Below are 24375 nucleotides of genomic sequence, written 5' to 3'. Positions count from 1 at the left end.
TGAATATGAATCGTTTCCATCCAGAGTGCATTTTTTCCAGCGGAATGCCTAAATGAACCTGCATTTCCATCATTCTGAGCAGAGGCGGTTTTAGGGTAGCATGTCCAGTTCGGCCTCACTAAGCGCTGAGCTGCAGGGGGCGCCACTGCAATGCTGGAGAACAGAGTGCAAGAGGTGGAAGGACATAGATTTTAGCATTGCACAGGGCACCACTGAAATTTGAGTGCCTGAAGTCTCCCACTGTTTTGAGTCCTGTGAGACTGGAAATGTGGGGAGGGATCTTACCAGGCTATGCTGGTGAGAAGCACAGCACAACAGGTGACACTGCTCAGTTATGAGGGTAGCACAGGTAGATTCCACCCGCCTCACTCTCCTCCATTCAAAGTAAGTGCAATGGAAGGGCAGTTCCCTCCTCGGTGACATCACACAGCCAAATCTGACTGACTATGTAATACTATGACATCATCATTCACCATGTGACCCAGCTTGGCTGTAACCATGCAGTGAGGAAGGGAGTCCTAAACGTGGCACCACAAAAACGGTGTATTGTGGTTGTGAATAGGCATGAAGTGCTGGAATGAGAGAGAAGCATTGAGGGAGGAATTTTTAAGGGATGATCTGCGCTCCTTCAAAACCCGACATTGCACATAAAAAAGAAAAAAGAAACCTGAGGAAACGTTGGATGGCGACGATTACAAGACAAAAGATTTGAGCATGTTAACTCTCCCACTGAAGTGGGAGGCGCTGGGTGATCTGCAGTAGGTTTTATTCAGAAGGAGTGAGATTCTTTTAAAATAGAGGCAAAGGTTACAGATCTTAGCAAGAAGATCTTCCGCAACTGACACTGCACTTCAAGTAAACCTTTTTGAGAAAGGCAGTAAAAGTGACAGGTTATGCCTGATGAGTCACTTTCTGTGAAACTCAGTTGTTCTGCCAAAGCACATCCCATAGAAGTGAATTCAATTACAATAACAAAAAACCCTTTCCATTTAACATGCTGTGTTAAGGAATTTCCATGTTCACACAAGTTCTAAAATGCTGACAAATTGCAGCTGTTAAAGGCCATGCCTAAGAGATGTGTTATTTGGGTGGTATGGTGTAGTGAGGGAACACAGTACATTTTATGGATGCACCATGCAGAAATTCTTAGCAGTTTACTTGTTGTGGGAAGCTGCGCCTGTAGAATTACAGAATTCCTATTAAATATAGACAATGGCTGTGGCAGCATTCTGACTCAAGTCCTTTTTGGGGGGAGGGGGCAACTAATGCAGAAGCTCTTGGGGAGCTTTTTATTTTATGCCCCCCATGCTTCTCAAACTGTTCTTAGTCACATGCTATGATTTCTCCTCCACTTTTCACACTAAATGTATCTTATCCACTCTGCCCAAACGACCCACTTTCACTCATTCCTTCCATTAAATCCATTTCAGTTTTCTTTTTTAAAAGCACCTTCTATCTCTCTCTTTAGTTTCATTCAGCAACGCCTCCTCTGGTCCTTTTCCCTCAGAGGAAGGGAGCCTCCCTTCTCTCCTCCCTCAGCCATTTGGATCGCACTTTTAAGTTTCCGATTGTTCCTTTCTGGACGAGTCTTACCTGCCCCACACCCGACATCACATATGATACAAGACAGGTAGATGTGGTTGTGGGAACCAGCTTCAAGGGCCAAACTGGAATCACTGTCAGGCCTAATTCAGGCCATGGGCTGGTGATTCCCCACCACTGAACCCCTCCTACCTGCTGCGTCAATGTGCATATTTTAGTACTTATTGTTTTATAAGCGGCTTCAAAAAACCCAAAAAGAAAGCAGTACAGAAAAACTTATGTTATGAATTAACAGCAGTAGCAAAGGCTCATATTGATTTCGTTTATGAAGAAAGTATTCCACGAGGCAGACGATGCAGCCTGCCTTCAGAGTCTCTCACAGTTAATAAATTAAACTGCCAGGGGTGCAGGGAAGACAAGTATAGTTACAACACTAGCAACCTTATTAGCCATTCTAACACCTGGCAAACATGCATTACAGTAAATTAAGTAGGGAAAGCTTTATTCTGAAAGACATATATGAACTTGTACCAGAAAGAAGGGTGGTTGAAATACATTGTCTGGTGCTAAGTGCAGAGTAGATAAAAGGTTAACAGGATCTGGGGCATGGCTGGAGCCTTCTAGGGATGGTGACGTCATTCAATATCCTCTGTTTGCGTGGCTCAGCAGATCTTTGGATCATGGCAATTTAATCCTGCAAAATACTCTGCCTTTGTGTCAAAAGCAGTAGGAGCTAAGAGCGCCGCACATTCCAAATTGACTCACTGTTTATGCTTGATGAGGCCAAACTTTATCAAGCTGGCAGCGATCACACAAAACTCATGATTTTAGCCAACAATCTTATCAGCAAGACACTTCAACAACCCATAATAATGCCTAGTGTTTATACAATGCTTGCAAGTGTTCAGCAATTTCACATGCATTATATTGTTAGAAAATGTGCATCTTTCTGCAAGGAAGAGTTATTATTATCTCTTTATTGCAGGCTAAAGGGGTGGGGCTGAGGGAATGAGAGGCTACCAAGAGCCACCTAGCGCGTTCTGGGCAGAGAAGAGATTCAAGTGAGATTCATAGCTCAGTCCTGATGTATTGTTCAGTTTGAGCTACCACAGTGAGCCACTTGGGCTTGCTGATCGGAAGGTCGGTGGTTTGAATCCGCGCAACGGGGTGAGCGCACGTTGCTCTGACCCAGCTTCTGCAACCTAGCAGTTCGAGAGCATATCAGTGCAAGTAGATAAATATGTACTGCTGTGGCGGGAAGATAAACAGCGTTTCCATGTGCTCTGGCACTCATCATGGTCCGCCGTGTGCCAGTAGCAGTTTAATAATGCTGGCCCCATGACCATTGAAGCTGTCTGTGGACAAATGCCGGCTCCCTCGGCCTGGAGCAAGATGAGCGCAGCAACAAAATAGTCACCTTTGAGTTAGCTGTCCAGGGGGTCCTTTACATTTTACCTTTACTAATAGTATGGACTTCATGCACCTTTGCAAGATATCTGAAGGTAGGGTTATATTTAGGCTGCAATCCTAAACATAGGTAAAGGTAAAGGGACCCCTGACCGTTAAGCCCAGTCGCGAATGACTCTGGGATTGCGGCGCACATCTCGCTTTACTGGCCAAGGGAACCGGCATTTGTCCGCAGACAGCTTCCGGGTCATGTGGCCAGCAGGACTAAACTCCTTCTGGTGAACCAGAGCAGCGCACGGAAATGCTGTTTAACTTCCTGCTGGAGCAGTACCTATTTATCTATTTGCACTTTGACGTCCTTTCGAACTGCTAGGTTGGCAGGAGCAGGGACCGAGCAACGGGAGCTCACCCCGTCGCGGGGATTTGAACTGCCAACCTTCTGATCAGCAAGCCCTAGGCTCGGTGGTTTAGACTGAATAAGTAAACATACTTATTAATAAATGTACAACTGAATTATTCTGATTCTGATTATATCTTACATTTATATACCACCTTGCTGTTTCTGTAAATAGTAGCCATGAAGCATAATTGCATTTTTATGCAGAAGTCTGCTCCACTGCACAGCAATAGGTTGAAAGAGAGTTATCTACATTAAAACAAATATGTCTGCATTTCCTAAACTATCTTAAAGGTAGGATGTGATTTTACAAGATAGGCATGCTGTATAGAACTGGCAACCTCAAAATATGTTGAAAAATCTTTGGACGGTCCAGAATTCTGCCAGACCAATGCCCAGTTGAAGGAGGGACATTTAAGTTTTATGCTCATCAACTCCCTTTCCTATTTTGCTTAAACTTAGGAATTTTGACAAATTTACACACTTGAAATTCACTTTGATGCTCGTCAGCTCATTCTCCCCATCCTTAAACAAACATTGCATATGTAGTCTTGAAATTTAGAACCAAAATCCACACTACACAATTAGTTCCTTGTATCAAAAGAGGAAGATGGTAAGATGAAGTTCCAGCTGTGGTGGGGACTGGTGAACCAAGCAATGTTCAGAAAAGTATAGCCACTGAACCAATGAAACAAAACACTGAATAGGGTTCACCACTTCCCTGAATGGTGTGACATTCATGAAACAGTGCTAGCTGGGTTTAGCTTACTTTGGAAGGAGAGATCACTGGAGACTTTGGGCAGTCTCAATTTCTGATAAAGTGGACTGTGGTCCATGAAAGCTAACACCATAAAAATCTGTTAGTCTTTCAGGTGTTATGATACTATTGTTTTTGCTGCAAAACAATAGCAGAGTCTGGAAGTTATGGTGTTCTTGTAATATTTGGGTTATTTACAATTGAGAACAGTTGAAGACAGACAGTATAGAAGATCTGTTTCCTTACTTTCAGATCTCCAGAGAGGCACCCCTAGATGCCTTCAGCTTACAGCTCAGCTCTACACTTTTGCCTCTCTATGTATGTACCTCTTTTTTGTTCCCCCATACATTCTCTGACATACACACTCCCTAGGTTGTTTCCTTGCTTTAGCTGGGGCATGGGGGGGGGGGGGACTGAGTCTCACCTTCCAGAGGTATCTCATGCTATTTTCTAGCCATTCTGAGCCATTTACCTATCATTTCCCTAACAATAGATGTGTCTGGCATGCTTGGCCACTGATTGTTGAGAGATTTTAAAGTTTAAGTTTAATATTTAAAATTCAAAAGTTAAAGTGGTCGTTCTGCTGTCCCTTTAAACTTCTCTTTTACATAAACCAGAAAATGTCACAGCAATCAAATAGTAATTTTATAACAATACATCTATTTTCCATACCATAAGACTAATTGCTTGCCTGCTGTTTTTTGTGGATTTTAAAAAACAAGTTATGAGAGTGATAGCTTGTTGCAGACAGAGTAGGCTATACAAATAGAAACACCAGATTCCTCCCAGCTCTGTATTCAATAGAACCAGAGGCACATCTTCCTATATAGAGTGTATTATAGAAGCCCTCATAAACCCAGTTTTTAAGGTGGACTGTAGGCTGCTTTATCTAGCTCCACTGCTGAGCAATATCTTTGTCATCAACAGAACAGGCAAATGGCAATACAGCACAGATGCTACTAGGCTCATGAGAAGACTCACTAGAATTAAATGTTTTGGTTCTTACTAAGAGAAGCAGGAGAACTCTATCCTAGACAACATGGAGTATCATTTTATGTTTTAAGGTTTGTTTTATGATTCAATTTACACAATTTCCTAATTCATGAAAAACATGAGGGTAGGGATAACCCAAAAACATTTGCAGAAGAGATATTCAGAATTTTGACCATGATCATCTTAGCTGGGATTAAGAACACAGGCAAGAAAGTGACATAGCACGTATGAATTTTTGAAAGAGCAATAATTATTACTGCCACTTTTAATACTTCGCATTTGAGACTGACAGAATTATCTTTACGATTTCAGAAGTGACTTAAAACAATGCAGGCAGGCTAAGTAGGGGTCAAACTGCTGCAATTACAGAGTGCATTGACCATGCCTGTTTTTTAAAAAAAATATTTTTATTAAACAATCCCAACATAACAAATTATCAGTCCAAGCAATCAATTACATTATTCCTCCCCTCCCCCCCCCACAAGGACTTCCCTCAACTCCCCTCTCTGATTTCTTTGCACATATTGCTCTCTGCATGTTATAAAATTGTACATATGCTTGCCTTATCTATAATGTATTCAACTAACAAATTTGTGGATGTTTATTCAAAACCTGCCAGGAAGTCCAGTTAGACCATGCCTGTTGAAATAAATTCTCAACAAGATCTTACAAACTTACCCACCATGAGGTATGATCACTGCTAGACATGGGAGGAGCATCAAACACATCCATGAAGAATACAGATGCCATCCTTTGTACGCTCATCTGGCAAGATGTTCCAATGGACCCCAATGCCTATGATCAGGTAATGTAATGTCAATACATGCTAGCCAAAGTAATCAAAGCAAAACTCATATTTGACTATCAGGGCTCCTGGAATCAGCAAATAAGGAACAGAATAAAAAAGCAGCACACACTAGTATCCATACTCTTCATGGATCTGATTTTATTCATTTTTTAAATGAACTGCAACTAAAATGAGAACAGTAACTTTTTAATCTAAACTGGTTTGAGACCTAAAAGCTAAAGAGTCTCCATCTGGTTCATTACTTATGCACAAAAAAATCAACTCTGGGCCTTTATTCCTCTCACACCTTGTTCCCCCCAAATTATATACCACATCTCCTTTACTGTTGACGGCTTCCTACTTTTAGGAGCAAGTAAACCACACATGAGCAGTGCTTTTTTCCTGAAAAAACATTTAGGGGTACTCTCATTTTCCTACTCATATTGAAATACTCAATGATGCCAAACTTGGATTCACAAAATGTTTAGGGGTATGGGTACCCTTGTGTCTCCCCAGAAAAAAAGCACTGCACATGAGAATATATTTTCAGACACTTCTGCAACATTATTTTATATGACTGGGTCACAGTCACTTCCTTCATGTGGTGATTCTCATGTAATCATTTTTGGACCATAAACTTGTGGAAGTTCCAGTGCTTTTCTTCTAGCAAAAAGGTGCCACTACTCACCATGAAGTTGTTACAGTAAATACAGTGCCACACTTTTTAGCCAGTGTTTTTCTTCGAGGGGGAAAAGGTGCCAGTACTGCGTACCCTTGAGTATCCTCAGAAAAAAAGCATGGGGAAGTTCTAATATTTAGATGCTTGCTGTCAAAGCATTTGTACAGTCCTGTGAGCACCACAACTGACAAGGCATTGCACCAAGAGTTTAGTTCTGCAAGTTTAGTTCTCTCATAACTACCACACAATTGCACTCATTCCACACGCTAGCAAGGTTATGCTTAACATTTCTACAAGGCAGGCTTAAGCAGTCTGTGGACCGAGAACTCCCAGAAGTGCAAGCTGGATTTTGAAGGGGCAGAGGAACCAAAGACCAAATTGCAAACATGCGCTGGATTATGGAGAAAGCTAGAGAGTTCCAGAAAGACGACATCTTCTGCTTCATTGACTATGCAAAAGCTTTTGACTGTGTCGACCACAGCAAACTATGGCAAGTTCTTAAAGAAATGGGAGTGCCTGATCACCTCATCTGTCTCTTGAGAAATCTCTATGTGGGACAAGAAGCTACAGTTAGAACTGGATATGGAACAACTGATTGGTTCAAAATTGGGAAAGGAGTACGGCAAGGCTGTATATTGTCTCCCTGCTTATTTAACTTATATGCAGAATTCATCATGCGAAAGGCTGGGCTGGATGAATTCCAAGCCAGAATTAAGATTGCCTGAAGAAATATCAGCAACCTCAGATATGCAGATGACACAACCTTGATGGCAGACAGTGAGGAGGAATTAAAGAACCTTCTAATGAGGGTGAAAGAGGAGAGTGCAAAATATGGTCTGAAGCTCAAAATAAAAAAAACGAAGATCATGGCCACTGGGCCCATCACCTCCTGGCAAATAGAAGGGGAAGAAATGGAGGCAGTGAGAGATTTTACTTTCTTGGGCTCCATGATCACTGCAGATAGTGACAGCAGTCACGAAATTAAAAGACGCCTGCTCCTTGGGAAAAAGGCAATGACAAACCTAGACAGCATCATAAAAAGCAGAGACATCACCTTGCCAACAAAGGTCTGTATAGTCAAAGCTATGGGTTTCCCATTAGTGATGTATGGAAGTGAGAGCTGGACCATAAAGAAGGCTGATCGCCGAAGAATTGATGCTTTTGAATTATGGTGCTGGAGAAGACTTTTGAGAGTCCCATGGACTGCAAGAAGATCAAACCTATCCATTCTTAAGGAAATCAGCTCTGAGTGCTCACTGGAAGGACAGATCGTGAAGCTGAGGCTCCAATACTTTGGCCACCTCAAAAGAAGACTCCCTGGAAAAGACCCTGATGTTGGGAAAGATGGAGGGCACAAGGAGAAGGGGACAACAGAGGACGAGATGGTTGGACAGTGTTCTCGAAGCTACCAGCATGCGTTTGACCAAACTGCGGGAGGCAGCGGAAGACAGGAGTGCCTGGCGTGTTCTGGTCCATGGGGTCACGAAGTCGGACACGACTAAATAACTAAACAACAACAACAATCATGCAGCAGTTCTCCATCTAATCTGGTTCATAGCCTGGGGTTAACATATTGATTCCTTTTGGTAACTAAAGACTCAGCAGGCTTCATTGGCTAGGAGTGCCTATTGCCAGCTTCTTCCTGATTCTTCAGGATTGGGCCCCTCAGCTCTGACCCACCCAGTATATTTTGGGTGTCCTCAGCCCCATAGAGTTGGCGCCTGTGTTGTTAAATATAGTTTTTATAGATGAATGCTGTAGTACTTTGTGAATCCTATGCCTTTGGTTGTAACTGTGCTGTTTAGCTTTTTCTTTTCAGTTGTTCTGTTAGTAATGCTTTATAGATTGCAATTGTTTTACTGAGGATTTGTTAAATTATTCTATACGATTTCTGTTGCATTTCTGTTGTTCCTGTCACGTATTGTTTGCAAACCGCTTTGTGGTTCATATGAATGAAAAGCGGCATAGAAATATAATAAATCTTTTAATTTGCTTTATTGATTTTAAAAAAAATTACAATCAACAAAAAACCCAAACAAAATATAAGCCGAAATGTATTACAATTTACAAATGAAAATTTGATTTCTTACAACATAACTTCTGTTGTGACTTCCTGTCACCCCATCCAAGAGTCCTAATTTTGAGTAGTGCACTTTTCATTATCATTGCAAACTTTCCCCCAATGCTTATTTTAATAAGATTTTCTATGTTTATACAGGGGTGGTTTTTTTTGGTTGATTGCAGTTTTCTTTTTTAAAATCAATAAAGCAAAAAAAAAAAAAAAAGAAATATAATAAATCAAATCTCTCTCTCTCTGTGTGTGTGTGTAAGGTGCCTTCATTCCCATCAGGGGAAGGTGGGGTATAAAGAAATATATAATAATTGAAATACTTTTTTAAAAAAATCTCTCTCCTCTCTTTCCACCCGCTGCTAAATATTTAAGAGTCTACAGCCTCTCTCTCTCATTCTCTCTCTCTCTCATTCTCTCTCTCTCTCTCTCTCTCTCTCTCTCTGTGTGTGTGTGTGTGTGTGTGTGTGTGCACTCACAATTTACTATGACATCATCTCCACGCGCTCTCGGAAAGCAGATACAAGAGAAAGAGGGTGTGAGGGGAGGTAGAGAAATAAGAACAACAGCCCAGAGCGAGCGACACCCCCTGAGAGAAACACACGGCTCCCTCCTCAACCGCAACAGACATGCGCACATGGACTCTCAGTACCTACAGATATGTGTGTGTGTGTGGAGGGGGGGCGGAAATAAAAAGCGGGTGGGGCAAGACATTTTTTTTTAAAAAAATGGGAGACGTCGCGCAGGCGCAGTCCGGACCAAAATGTCAGCGTTTTGACAGTCGGAAAGAGACGCGCTACAGTGGAAAGTACCATAGAGAGGGAGGCAGCGGCCCGCGAAGAAAGAAGAGCGCGCGCGCGCCCGCCCTTGCGTCGCCCGGCCTCGCCCTACGCCGGCTTCGCTTTTCCTCACAGACATACACACGCGCGCGCGCGCACCCCGCCCCTTTCTTTCCCTCTCGCTCTCTCCCCCGCGGCCCCGCCCTTCCTCCGCTCTCGGCGCGCTCGCGCCAAAAGGGGGTGGAGCTGCGCGCCTGTCAGTCAGCTCTCCTCAGTCAGGCGCTGCCGGCCGGGCGGCCTGGTTGTGTGTCTGTTGGCGGCTGCGGCGCCGCGCTTGGCTGTGGCCGGGCCGCTGAGGCGCTGAGGGGAAAGAGGAGGAGCGGGCGCCTGCCTTCCTTCCCGGCCGGCCGCGGGGGCGGAGCGCGCAGGGGCGGGGAGGGGAGAGCGATGAGCGGGGCCGCCGCCGCCTCCTCCTCCGCCGCCGCCGGATCCGAGCCCGGTGGCCCGGGCTTCTTCCTCTTCCCCAGCGGCACCGGCGAGCCGTGCGTGGCCATGGGCCCCGGCGAGAGCGCGGCGGGCTTCGGGGCGCTGCTCCTGCTGCCTCCGCCGACCATGACATCCTCGGGGCTGCCTTCTCCTCCCGGCGGAGGCGGAGGAGCTGGAGGCGGCGGCGGCGGCTGCCGGGGCCGCTACCAGCTGCTTCTGTCGGGCCGGGCCCTGGCCGAGCGCTACCGGAGGATTTACACGGCGGCGGCGCTGAGCGAGAGGGAGCAGGCCGGACACCCGGGCGCCAGGTAAATGACAACAACGGCGGAGGCGACGCGGAAGCGGGCGCTGAGATGCGCGCACACACGCGACCCGCCACCCCGGGTGGTGGGACCCGTGCAGGCAGCTCCCGGACCATCTTCCCCGGGCAGATATATAGCCCTGCGTAGCAGCCCAGCTGCCTGTCCAAAACGAGATCGCCCTCTGGCACTGCAGTTCTGAAAAGGCAGGACAATACCTTATTGCCTAGACCCTAGACACACGCGCGCACACATCCACACGCACTTCGTAGGCTAGTGGGGGCACAAGCACACGGCGGTCTTCCACACGAGCACCAGCTCCCTCCTGTAGCAGGATTTGAATGGGTAGCTCAGGCGTTCCCATCGTGGACTTTGGTCCTGACAAGGTGCAAATCTATGCCTGCTTACTCAGAAGTAAGTTCCAGGGGGCATTACTGGGTCAGGCAAGTGTCTGTGCTTAGAATCGGAGCTTAAGGAAGGTGGCGTTTTAGTGCCATGGCAAATCCTGTTCAATCTGTAGGCATCTCGTCAGGGAAAAAGGGAATCTGTGTGCCATCTCGGCTCATCATCTAAGTGGTAACTGCCACAAAATATTTGGAACAGGGAACTCTGTCTCTTCTCAGGAAGGCCCACATGCTGCTGGTGATTCAGCGATGAGGCTGTATGTTAGATATTTTTAAAAATCCAGGTGGCTAAGACCTCTTGGAGTAAGCAGAATGTGCCCTCTTGTTTGGGCAGAACCTCGCAGCATGTCTGTTTTGTGTTGGGTATCAAAGTAGTTTTGCTATTGCCATTGGTCCTCCACCCCAAGATGTTGCCCCTCCTTAATCTGTGTTTGCTTAATGTATCAAAACTAGTGGGCAGAGGGAAAGAGAACTGGGGCTAATGTTGAATAATTCCTAATGAGAATTAGCATCTGTCATTGAGCAAGATGATACAGATTTGTCTGCAAGTCAAATCTTGAGAACTTGGGCCTGTTCCAGTATTATTCTTTTCCATCTGTGTAGAAATACCTGTCAAGGACTCCATGTGGGGGGAAAATAAGTAGAATGTAAAATCCAGTTAGATTTTGGCAGGGAAGAACAAGCTGTGGTTTCCAGAACAAGGATTTGCAAAATCCATATGGATTTTGAATTGACATAACATTTTTTCACCAGTTTTCTCTGGAGGAAAGATGTTGCTTTAGAATTAATCCCTACTGACAGGCTGTGGAGTAGGCAACTACCAAGTAATTGGAGTAAATTACTATACTGTTGTTAGATTACATAAATATACTATTTATGCAGAGTGCACAGGAATATTACCTACAAGAATCTGTCAGCGAGGAATAGGTGGAGATGTAGTATTTTCCAGAGCAGTCAAAAGTTGGATGATAGACTACTTATTTTAGGGTAATAAAATAGATTGCAATAATGGCTATCTTAACCCCTGACTAGCAGTGGTAGTGATTGATAGTGTAGCTACCACCAGCTTGCTCCTGCCAGGATGTGATGGAATCAGGTGGTGGTGTAGCCACTCCCCCTGAAATGCCCAGGATTGGGAATTTCCATTGATAACTGCTGGCAGAGATATCACAAGTGATACCTTCTCCCACCATCTGGGCAGGTGCTTTGGGTTGCTAAAGGAGGTTGGAAGAGGAGCATCTCTGCCCCATCCGAAACCCCTCTAGTATGGCAGATAGGAGGTTTGGATTGCCCTGTATATTATTGGCATTGAATATTTAGAACTCTTGTAATCATACTTACCTGTTGCCATGTGTTGGTTATACAAGGAAATTGGTTTGTATTGTTAGTAATCTAACAACAGGAAGGCAAGCTAAGAGTTGGTAATCTTACTCCTTATTTGCTGCCACGCCAAATGTGGTGTTTAACTAGGTGGTGAGATAGACTAATGTTTTCAGGCGCAGCATTTGGTTCCTACTCCTATAAATGCACTCTAAAAAGTAAAGTAAGCAAAAATAAAAACTCAAGTTTTTATCCTGAATAGCTTACAATATACATTTTGACTCAATAACAAGGAATGGATGCAAACAATATGGAAATGAATGTGACAATTCATTGTCAGCAAAAGAAGTAGTTTGAGTTTGTTATATCATAAGAATAGAAAGTTACTGTTGTCAATTATAGCTAAAGTCTGGACTGGGTGAAGATGGAATCAGGAAAGGAAAGAATGAGTTGCTGATCTTTTACATATGCACATAGTTGTTGATGTAGGAAGAAACTGATAGTTATGCATTCTTATTTAAATAACCTTGATTTTAAAGGGATGCTGAAACACTTAACACCTGGCAGAATCACTGAGGTCTGGTAATCATCTGTACAGGGAGAAGTTCTTTATTAATTCCAAGGATAGTGACATGGCTTTTCCTAGGGTTGAAAGCATATTCAAAAGCACTCCTTTTTTATGTGGAATCAATTGGGCTTATCACTGAATTCAATGGGTTGCATCTGACTAAGCCACGGTAGACCAATTGATTTTAGTGGATCTGTTTGGAATATGACAGTCAGATACAGTCCAGTGTCACATGCTGGTTAGATATGCTATAACAGTATAACCAAATATGCTTAAATGCTTTTTGGACTGATGAATTGACCTATCCAGGTTAAGAGAAAGAAGTGCCCAGGTTGCCCATCCCCCCCCCCCCGTCAGGTGTTTTTTTTTTAAAAAATCACAAATTATTCTGAATTGACTAGTGGAGACTACCAGATCAGACTGACCGTTGTCCTGAGCCTAACTCTGCATAGGTTTATACTATATATTTTATTAATTCTGTGTGCTTTCTTCTAGACCTAGATAATTCTGTTTTAAAAAAATTAGGCTGTTTTAGAGTGCTTACTGATGGTCTGAAGTACTCTTCAATCACTTATTAAATCTGAGGATTCTGGAATAGAAATACTTCTTCCCATGGAAGAAGTATTTCTATGAGAAAAGCTCTCATTTAAAACAGAAGATGCCATTTCATTCCTCCTCCTAATACTCCTTCAGCAAGCTGCATGCTTCTGGATAAAGAGTTGCAGGTTCACATTTGCCCTTAGATTTTGATTACTCATTATTTGCTGGAGCCAGGCTAGTCAGACATCCAAGTGCTGAGAATGTGAAGTTTGCAGAAGCTCTAAATAAATAAATAGTAGGATTGTTCAGGGTGTGATAATTCCTCAAGGAGATGTGCACCAAGTTATATTGTGTCATCCAATAGGTTTGGATGCAGTGTCCCATATTTTTGGTACCAAGAAAAAAAACCAGTAGCCATTGTTGGCAAGGGAAGTAAGTAGCAAAGCCCAAGTTGACAACTTGCCTGTTTTCAAGGTCTGAACTTAATTCCTAGTGCCAAGGTGATAGAACAGGTAAATAGAATTCCTTAGATTTTCTTTCTGGCATTGTTTATTGAACTTTCAGTATTGCCTGTGATGCCCCTCTTTGGATGGTGATAATAAATATTATATGTAATATGTGCACTTCCTTCTGCGCTAGCAGGACCTGCATTCTTTCTCTGACCTCACAGTATCAGGACCAATTTACAGTTTATGTGGAAAACATGTTTGCTTCATGTACATTGTGTGCTCTTGGTGAACATTCTGAAGCATTAAGGGGAACTGGATGTAAACACATGGGAACATGCAAGGGATACCCACTGAAAAAGCACAGTTGGTTCCATCTGCCTGGCGCAAGTGTACTGCATTCCCTTATATGAAACAATACAGTAGAATCCACTAAAGTTTTTGAAAGTAACATTGCTTTTTCTTTCACTTGGCAAATATGCAAATGAATGGCTAGAAGCTTTCCCTGGTGGGATCAATTTTTTCCCCTTCATTTTTAGGGGATGGACAGTCATATTCTTTGCATCCATACGATATCTAAGATACAGACATGGGAATGACACAGTATTCTGATTTGATTCCATGTGAATGAGCAGTGTGGCTGTGCATACTGCTCAAAAGTTTCCTCTTCACTTTTCCCTTGCTCCTGTCATCACTGGAAGCAACAAACATAACTCTGGGTTTGTTGTGCCGTCTGAACCTGGGCACATGGTTTCTTGCTTCCCAAACAAACCACAAGCCCAGGTTCCGATGGCCTGGCAGTAATAAAACTTGTATCCAAACATTAGCTTACTTATTACATTGTTGTGGTTGTTTAGTCATTTAGTCGTGTCCAACTCTTTGTGACCCCATGGACCAGAGCACACCAGGCACTCCTGTCTTCCACTACCTCCCACAGTTTGGTCAAACTCATGCTGGTAGCTTTGAGAACACTGTCCAACCATCTCGTCTTCTGTCGTCCCCTTCTCCTTGTGCCCTCCATCTTTCCCAACATCAGGGTCTTTTCCAGGGAGTCTTCTCTTCTCATGAGGTGGCCAAAATATTGGAGCCTCAGCTTCAGGATCTGTCCTTCCAGTGAGCACTCAGGGCTGATTTCCTTAAGAATGGATAGGTTTGATCTTCTTGCAGTCCATGGGACTCTCAAGAGTTTCCTCCAGCACCATAATTCAAAAGCATCAATTCTTCGGCGGTCACCGTTCTTTATGGTCCAGCTCTCACTTCCATACATCACTACTGGGAAACCCATAGCTTTAACTATACACTTATTACATTGCATCAGTACAAAATAACCTCTATGTCCAGGTGCTTTCAGATGCTTTCTTAATTTGCTTTACTTTAGAACAATACAGTGGGGACGCAGGTGGCGCTGTGGGTTAAAGCCTCAGCGCCTAGGACTTGCCGATTGAAAGGTCGGCGGTTCGAATCCCTGCGGCGGGGTGCGCTCCCGCTGCTTGGTCCCAGCGCCTGCCAACCTAGCAGTTCGAAAGCACCTCCGGGTGCAAGTAGATAAATAGGGACCGCTTACCAGCGGGAAGGTAAACGGCGTTTCCGTGTGCAGCTCTGGCTCGCCAGATGCAGCTTTGTCACGCTGGCCACGTGACCCGGAAGTGTCTCCGGACAGCGCTGGCCCCTGGCCTCTTAAGTGAGATGGGCGCACAACCCCAGAGTCTGTCAAGACTGGCCCGTACGGGCAGGGGTACCTTTACCTTTACCTTTAGAACAATACAATGTTTTGATAGCTGTGGTATTATTGCTTTTCATTCTACTGAATTGAATATAGTTTGGAATTACTTATACACATTGCTTTTAAATATGAACCCTACAAATTATCTTGGTTATTGAAAGTAGTCCAAAATAGTGTTCTTTGAAAAAAACACATTGAAAATGGAACATACACCTATTTCTGTGTATGTAAAATAAACTTGTAACAGTTGTAATACAAGAAGTTTTTATTTAATATTTAACACATTGGTAGTGAACCTATGACCAAGGATGTCAAACGGCAAAACCTTAGGTTGGATCCACAGTATTCTGTGACTGGAAGGACTCCTTCCATTCACGGAAGGAACTGAGAATTTAGCAAAGGCTCCTTCTGAAGGAAGGTAGAAAGGTGATTCCCCCCCCCCCATACTCAAGCAGCCTTCCCCACATGTTTCCAGAGGGTCTTCCAAGTAGGTTTTAATGGGAGAGTTGCAGCGGGAAAGGGAATTGGCTGAGATTGCCTCTTCCCTTGCTCCAGAGGTGGAACATCCCATGAATGGAGTTCTGCTCACAGGAACTTTGAAATTGGTACAGGGATCTGTTTCCATCTGCCTGTCCCCCTTCTGCTTCTGTGAGTGGCTGTGGACAGAGGTTTGGTAGTGTTGCACAATTTGGATTGCTCTGCCTATTGGGTACAACCCACAGAATGTATGAATGCATGCTTTAAAAGGTATTGGTGCTTCTCAATCTCTGGGGATAATGTGAACAAAACGTGGAACTGGACAGAATAGAAAAATGGGGAGAGAGGGTTTCAGTTTGTCTTCTGAAGGCCTGAAATGGGAGGCGGGAAATATTATAATGAAATACTTTATTTCAGAATGAATTAATGAAAGAGTTAAAACAGTTTAGCACACTACTGTAAATTTCTTGGTAACAATTCAAAGGCAATAATGCTCAACTCTTACCAGAGAAGCAGCACTCTTAAGGTTTCACATTACAAAAATGCTTTCAAATGTTGCAGAATAAGGAGTTTGGGGTGCAGTGCAAGTCTGTTGACTTGAGAAACCACATGGCAAGGCCTCTATTGTATAACACAGCCTCTGAAACATCTTTCTTTTCACTTACCTCATATATCACCCTCTTTTACATCAAGTGAAATAAACTAATGAATGTTCAAACACACACATACACACTAACCATTAAGGAATGGATTTAACAAGAGAAAGAGTTGAAAGGCTGGTTTCAGTTCATGCAAACCTTTCCATTTCAACAGACTAGTTAAATGTTTTCAGAGGTATGTATTTACTGAGATGGAATAGGCCATAAATAAAACAAATAGTGTTCAAGGTAGTTTAATTTTGTGTACAGTAACTGTAACATTGGTCTCTTGATCCTATGCATATTTACTCACAAGCAAGTCTCGTTGAATTAGTGGACTGTCCTCCCACAACTGTACACAGAATTCAAGGCTTACTGTGCATAATTGCAATTAACTTCAAAATTAATAAAAGAATATAATTACAGTAGTTGAATATTTTAAAATGTTGCTTTTCCTTATAGGGGTGTTTATTTTCTCAGCCTTTTCTTTAAAAGAGGTCCCCTCCTCATAAGTGATAAATATGGCTTCTGAGCCCAAATAATAGCCTTCCTTTTATTTACTACAATGTTGATAGCTATATCTTCCCTTTAACCTGCCCCTTTAACCTATTTTTAAAAGTTAAGATAAATAACTCAATATTGCAATCCTAAACATCTTTAATTGGAAGTAAATGTCATTGAATTAAATAGGCTCTAAGTACATGTAGAGCTCAGGCTCTAAGTACATGTAGGATTACAGCTGTAATGTGTAGGTACTTACAGTTCCCTTTGTTACGCTTGGTATAGTTGTTACAAACCATTGAAAAAACATATGTATCTTTTAACTTTGCTGTTAAATTTCTGCTGCCACCATATATCTTAAAACAAACACTCATTTTCATCCTCTCTTTATAGGCTCTTTATAGTAGCCTGATTGATATAGTTTAAGCATGATGTTGACCCACAACTTTTGACTTTAAACATGAACCAAAGGACATTATAGACATTAATATATGTTTAAAAGGAACCAGTTTAAAGCTTGCAGGATAACATTGTGAGATGTCACATCTTGTTATAGTTACCAATGAGTCACCCTTGTTTAGGTAAACCCCCCCCCCCCATTTAAAGCCAGGGCTTAATTTCCCTCTCTCTCTCTCTCTCTCTCTCTCTCTCTCTCTCTCCCCCCCCCCCCCAATTTAGCACTCAGAGAAGACTGGCTCTCTCTCAGTTCTCTGCCTCCACCCCTTTCCAAATTATTTTTATTAATTTTCCTAATTATTACAAATCAGACCATCAAACAATTTTAAACTATCAAACAAATAAAACACTTCTCACTGGTCTGTTGAATGTTCAGCTGCAAATGAGGACTCCTTTCTGAACAGAAGTTTTCACTTGGGCCAGGTCCACTTCCCAGCTCTCCGCTTTCTTAAGCATATATTTCCTGAAGCCCTCTTACTGCCTTTTCCAGCTGTTGTTTTCTGGTCCTTCCCCTTCTATGTTTTCTTCAGGATGTTCCTTGCAGGAACCTGCTAGATTGCACCTCCACTTTTGACAGCCTTATTTTCCTCTTTTACTACCTTTCTTTTTCCTTTTCTGTCTTCCTCTGTTGCCCTTGTCTGTAGTGGCCATACATATAATACTGGCTAGGAACATATGGCCACCATAAGGACCCCTTGCTATTGGCTTTTATTTCAGGACCAAGAGGAGTTCTTTTAGAACAGCCTTTCCCCGAACTGGTACCCTCCAGATATTTTGGACTCAAGCCATTTTTGGCTTCCATCAGCCAGAGGCAACATGGTCAATGGTCGGAGAAGATGGACATTGTAGGCCAAAGCTCTCGGAGGGACCTGGTTGGGAATGGCTGTTCTAGAGCGATGTTCTGAGAGTTAGTCAGGTTAATGCCCCCAATCAGCATAAATACACAATACACTAATTTTCAGCACTGTTGCCAAAGTTGTTGCCTCCTTAGCAACTGTAACCAAGGCTTCTGTTAGCAGCCAGGCCCCCTACATTGCAACATTTGCAGAGGTCAAATACTTTGCCCCATGTTTCATTTCAAGCTGAGGTATTTACCTATACAGTGGTACCTCTAGTTACGTACTTAATTCGTTCTGGAGGTCTGTTCTTAACCTGAAACTGTTCTTAACCTGAAGCACCACTTTAGCTACTGGGGCCTCCTGTTGCTACCACAACGCCGGAGCACGATTTTTGTTGTCCTCCTGAAGCAAAGTTCTTAACCCGAAGTAATATTTCTGGGTTAGCGGAGTCTGTAACCTGAAGCGTATGTAACCCAAGGTACCACTGTAGTACAAATATTTAACCATTTGTAATGCTAAATATACAGTAAATCCTTTAATACTAAAAAATAGTAACTGATTTATTCATATTTAACACAAAAAGTTATAAAGCATATTTATTGCACAGTACAGTTTCATTCAGTCATGTATGCACAAAATATTTCATATTCATAAATGAGGAAAATATGCCAATTGAGAAGAAATTACAGTACTGTAATACACACCCACACCCACCAACCATACTGTATATATTTCAATTCTCCTATTCTAAAAGAAGAGCCTGAATATATTTTATTCAGTGGCTTCACGATGTCTGGAAACTACATTCCTGATGAGGACACAGAACGTTGAATGATACAGTAGTAGTTTTTTTAGAAGCGCCTTTAAAGCTCAAGGGCTGACATCTAATGGTAGCCACCTGCCAGTGGAATGGACTTTAGCTAGCATAAAGGGATTTCCCCTTCTTCACTTCCCCACTGCAGCCCCAAAATCTGTTTTGGAGGGACCCAAATCTGTTTTCATTGGGGGACACCCCCCCCCCAGAGTAGATCTGAAGAGAAGTAGGGGGAACTCCTGTCATGCTAGCAGAAGTACTCTAATGTGACACTGAATGTCACTTAAGGTTATTTGTTGCATTTCCAGAAGGATTTTTAAAAATTTGGTTGCATTGAATGTATTGAACTAAAGATTGCATTTGACAGAGCACTGCTAATAATAGAAGTCACTTATTAACAGATTAACAAGCTGATCCTAAGTATGTTTAATTGGGAGAAAGTTGCACTGAGTTCAGCAAGACTTACTACTAAGTCGATGAATTTTGGATTGCAGCGATAATGATAAGAATGTTGTTTAAATAGACTGTGTTATTTAACTTCCCGCTTATTGTTATTGGGGAAACCTACAAGAACATGCTTTGAGAAAATCTTTGGCACTGGATGCCCAGACTTAGTGTATGCGTTTTCTATTTTGATTCACTTATATGCATCCATTTATAATATTGCATAATGTAATGGAGTATGAGACTGTAAGGCTAGTCCGTGGTATGCTTGCCAAATACCTCTCTGAAACAAAGTGGGGGGAAGGCACAGTATCATATACTTGCTAATTCACTGTTGACAGAATTAGCTACACACATTTTTTTCTTTAAACCTTACTCACAATTTTATTGTTGGTTCATATAAAGCTGCCTTTAAAACTGCATGGCTGTACCAAATTATCTTTTAGATCTTTTGTAAATAGAGAAACTACATTCTTAAACAAAACAGGAGGTTGACACTCTGAGTTCTGGTACTGGATGAAGTCAAATGTATATTTTCTTATATAGCCATTAGCTATTTAATAAGCAAACTGAAATACTTCAGTGCTATATCAAAATGGTATTGTTTCTAAATAGTTCTCTTCTTTTGTTCATTGTTTGCGGGATCTAAAAAGGTAAGGTAAAGGTAAAGGACCCCTGGACAGTTAAGTACAGTCAAAGGTGACTGGGATTGTGGCGCTCATCTCGCTTTGAGGCTGAGGGAGCCAGCATTTGTCTGCAGTCAGCTTTCCGGGTCATGTGGCCAGCATGACTAAACTGGTTCTGGCTCAGCGTGACAGAAGCCAGAAAGCATGGAAATGCCTTTTACCTTTCCGCTGCAGTGGTACCTATTTATCTACTTGCACTGGTGTGCTTTTGAAGTGCTAAGTTCGCAGAAACTGGGGCAGAGCAGCAGGCGCTCACCCAGCCGCTCGGATTCGAACCGCCAACCTTCTGATGGTGGGTGACACAAACAAAATAACATTTCTCCATGCTGACCATTGCTAGGAAAAGTGATAAAAACATTTCTTTCTTTCTACATCTCTTGATCATTGTAAAGAGCTATTGATTTCTATTACAACCTAGCCCAAGTATTTTGCATTCCATAAATTAGGCTTCCCCAACCTGGTGCCCTCTAGATATTTGGGCTAAACCTCTAATCAGCCCCAGTCAGCATGAACATTTCTCCATGGGTTTTATGGCTGGAGTTGATGGGACTTGTTATAGAGCAGTAGGTTGGAGAAGTCTGCCATAAATAGCTTCATGAGCATGTCTTAAGTTTTGTTGTTGTTGTTTAGTTGTTTAGTCGTGTCCGACTCTTCGTGACGCCATGGACCAGAGCATGCCAGGCACCCCTGTCTTCCACTGCCTCCCGCAGTTTGGTCAAACTCATGCTGGTAGCTTCGAGAACACTATCTAACTATCTTGTCCTCTGTCGTCCCCTTTTCCTTGTGCCCTCCATCTTTCCCAACACCAGAGTCTTTTCCAGGGAGTCTTCTCTTCTCATGAAGCGGCCAAAGTATTGGAGCCTCAGCTTCAGGATCTGTCCTTCCAGTGAGCACTCAAGGCTGATTTCCTTCAGAATGCATAGATTTGATCTTCTTGCAGTCCATGGGACTCTAGTTTATATTTACCTTATGGGTACCTTAAAACCTACGGGTCATTCCGCATCAAATCAACACAAAAAACAAGGGTTTTGCCACCCACTGTCTCGGATTTTGATGAAACTTGGTGTACACCCTTCCCTTAGGTTGAAAGAAACCCCATTAAATTTCCTCCCTCTATCTCAAACGGTTTTAATTTTATAGCGCTTCAAAGTTTTGTGAAATATGTGTTTCTGTCCCTCTTGAGATCCTCAGCCTTGTGTGCATTTTATTTTTTTCTCCATAACCAATGATCAGATCTCTTTGAAATTTTACATAGAGATCAATAACATGATGAGGATTTCAGGAAAAAATACACCCACACTCAAAAGATTCTGTAAATGCCTAAAAAAATGTATAAATGTAGCTTTTTTGGTAGAAGAACTAGGTTTAGAAAAGCTAAATTTTCAGCGTCAGGGCATGATGCATTCAAAAGTTTTTGATGGTGAAAATGATTGCAAAGACATGCTCTTTCTCAACAAAGAATAAAATTTATGGGTCTCTTATGTCTTGTAACAAAAGTTTACTTTTTTTGGACATCGTGGGGGGAAAATGGCTACTGGGTACAACTTTCCTACAATCCATAGCTGTAAAAGAAAAAATTAATGAAACAAAGTTCATCTTAAAATCTAAAATAATATTGGTTATTACAGGGTCGTCCCCCCCCCCAAAAAAAGTGCAGACCTTTTTCAGTTTTGGGGTATTTAAAACTATGAAAATTGGCTATACCATGAAATCAATCTTTTTTAAAAATTCCACACTTCCAGCTACTCTCTGAAGACTGGAGAAGAGACCTTCTCAAGAATATTAGGGGGGTGGGCAGGGGAAGGACTAGACAATGTGGAAAATGAACATTATATTTTAGCTGCAGTTCATTCATTTTCAGCTTTTATTCTTGTTATAAAAAGGTGCATCTAGACATTCCATTGTTGTGCCCATAACCTAGGTTTAAGGTGCCATTGAGTGCCTAGATTTCATACCTCAAGTTTCTAACACTGTACTAGAATGAGATTCAGATCATAAAATGATCCAAATGAAAAAATGAATTATGAATACCAGCTTTTCTATTTGGACTGAAATCAGTTTTCTGTTGCTCAGATAAGCCAATTAAATTTTATGTGTTTTATATCCATTATACAATAGATTGTAGCACATCTATTACTATGCAATACACAAACAGATATTTTGTGGGAATGGAACCTATAAATAGTTAAAGATTTTCTCTTAAGTTATCTTTTCAGTCATCTGACCCCATTTGTAATAGAATGAAGGAGTAATAAAATACTGGATCAAGTTTCCTGATGAAGACTTCATACCTTGAGGTTGTGGGATTAATTTTCATGTTAAATGGACCATTGTAGTTTGATGTCTTTGCAGGAGACTGATGTTGATGTTGAAGGATGGCATTTGATGATACAGTTTAGCTTTTGTTTCTGCTTAGTGTGGAGCAGTAGGATGCAATCCTTTACACACCTGTTGAAGTAAAATCCATTGAAACATTTCTGAGGACTGAACAGTAAACCTAATTTGCTGGTGTATTATGATTTTTAAAAAATTAAAACAAAAACTGTTCGTTTTTTATATAGGTGTAAAAAGCTTTTAAGTAAGAAGAAACTAAAAAGAAAGCAGAAGAGTAAATTGAAAATAAGAGCACGGAACAAGGTAAATCATATTCTTTTCATACTGTAATTGACTATTTCAACTTGGAATAAAAGTCTGCAAATTGGAGTAAACTTAAATAAAGAGGAAAAATAATACCTGTGTTAACTGTATAGCTAGAAGAAACTCAAGAGGTTCAATACTGGGCATATTTAAGTTATAATCCATTTATTAGGATTCCCCAACAATGGGGTGATTTGAGCATTTCATTATGCAGTTTTCTGTTCCTTGGTTTTACTGTTTTATTTTTTTCAAGGTTACTCTCTTTAGCTTTTTATTTCACTCTGTCATTTGCGACCTGTTTTAAAATGTTCAGAAATCTTAAAGTGGTGTAGAGAACAGGGAGGCACTGTCCCTGCTAGATTTCATACACTAGGCTAGTTTTATTTCAGGAGGCCTTTGCACAGTGACACTATCCTAATGTTTTTATTTTTAATGTTTTAATCTGTTTTAAAATGTGTATATTGTATATTTGTTGAAGGCTGCTTGGAGATTATGTATACAGTGTAAAGCAGGGTATAAATGCTTAAACAAATGACATAATGTGATTAAAACTCACAAAATCCAGCAAGATTAAATATCCACTCTAATACCCTCTCTTCAGCTTTGGTCACCAAAACAATCTCAAACAGGAAGTCTTTGCAATTATGTCTAAATGGTGTCTGTTGGAGATAACATATGAGTGTGTTGAAAGTGTAGCTAATGGTGTTTTGTTTGCACACAAGGTGTTTCATCTCCCAGTGTCCAGGTGCAGCAACCTGTACTCTTTCAAACAGCTACCACACATCACAGAACACTCCAGAGGGCTTCCCAATGAGGCACAAAGTGCTGCCACCAGAAGAAAATATTTCACATCTGTTTGCACACAAGTTCATTCTATATGGTTTCTGGCCACAGTGAAGGACTTACAGGTGTCGTCTAGTTAGCTTTAGTCTGTGCTTTCGCCTTCACTTCAGAAATGAGCATTTTAAAAGGCATGTAAAGGTAAAGAGATCCCTGACCATTAGGTCCAGTCGCGGACGACTCTGGCGTTGCGCCGCTCATCTCGCTTTACTGGCTGAGGGAGCCGACCTTTGTCCGCAGACCGTTTTTCCGGGTCATGTAGCCAGCATGACTAAGGCACTTCTGGCGAACCAGAGCAGCGCACGGAAATGCTGTTTACCTTCCCGCCAGAGCGCTACCTATTTATCTACTTGCACTTTGCCGTGCTTTCAAACTGCTAGGTTGGCAGGAGCAGGGACTGAATAATGGGAGCTCACCCCATCGCGGAGATTCGAACCGCTGACCTTCTGATCAGCAAGCCCTAAGTTCTGTGGTTTCACCCACAGCGCCACCCGCATCCCCAAAAGGCACGTATCCTCATGCTACAAATGAATGATATTTGTTCTAGAGAGTTGGTTTTAAAAGATATATTGACCACCCCCAGCACAGATTTCCATCAGTGGATAACAGAGAAAGGTAACTTTGGCTGATTCCCCCTCCCACCAGCAGCAGCCTGTGCCCTCTCAATCTGCTCCAGAGGGTCAGGTAGACTTTCCCCACCTCACATGGGGAGAGAGGCTGCAGTGGAGATGGGGAATCAGTAAATCTTTTTTCCTCTCCATTATGCTGATGGAAGCTACTTCAGGGATACTGTTGGATGCAATCAGCTGAAAAATTGTAGCTATATGATATTTATTTAGCATCTTAAA

General features: G+C 42.2%; 1 protein-coding gene and 1 long non-coding RNA gene across 43 annotated transcripts in view; one reads left to right on the top strand and one right to left on the bottom strand.

The window, feature by feature from the left end:
- Nucleotides 1–1742: 1742 nt before the first annotated feature.
- LOC310844128 lies at nucleotides 1743–9272 on the bottom strand. 2 transcript variants are annotated; one of them, XR_014563964.1, is made up of 3 exons: nucleotides 9110–9272; nucleotides 5775–5969; nucleotides 1743–1937 (listed from the first exon to the last, which is right to left on the bottom strand). It is a non-coding gene; the product is annotated as an uncharacterized lncRNA (long non-coding RNA). The 2 variants fall into 2 exon arrangements; XR_014563965.1 differs by having other exon boundaries at nucleotides 5779–5969.
- A 178-nt stretch (nucleotides 9273–9450) lies between these two features.
- MYCBP2 (MYC binding protein 2) overlaps nucleotides 9451–24375 on the top strand; it is a 136105-nt gene continuing 121180 nt past the window's right edge. For 39 of the 41 annotated variants that reach the window (XM_083737699.1, XM_083737695.1, XM_083737685.1 and 36 more), the window contains exons 1-2: nucleotides 9652–10203; nucleotides 22612–22687. In XM_083737699.1, coding sequence (XP_083593825.1) covers nucleotides 9857–10203; nucleotides 22612–22687 — 423 coding nt within the window. In that variant the 5' untranslated portion in view covers nucleotides 9652–9856. Of the gene's footprint in view, nucleotides 10204–22611; nucleotides 22688–24375 lie in introns of all 41 variants that reach the window. The other 2 variants (XM_083737678.1, XM_083737677.1) reach the window with 1 other exon arrangement.

This window comes from Podarcis gaigeae, assembly GCF_964106915.1.
Source record: "Podarcis gaigeae genome assembly, chromosome: 4".
In the NCBI taxonomy this organism is placed as follows: Eukaryota; Metazoa; Chordata; class Lepidosauria; order Squamata; family Lacertidae; genus Podarcis; species Podarcis gaigeae.
Note: the sequence above shows the minus strand (reverse complement) of the source record. Positions and strands in the feature narration are given on the sequence as shown.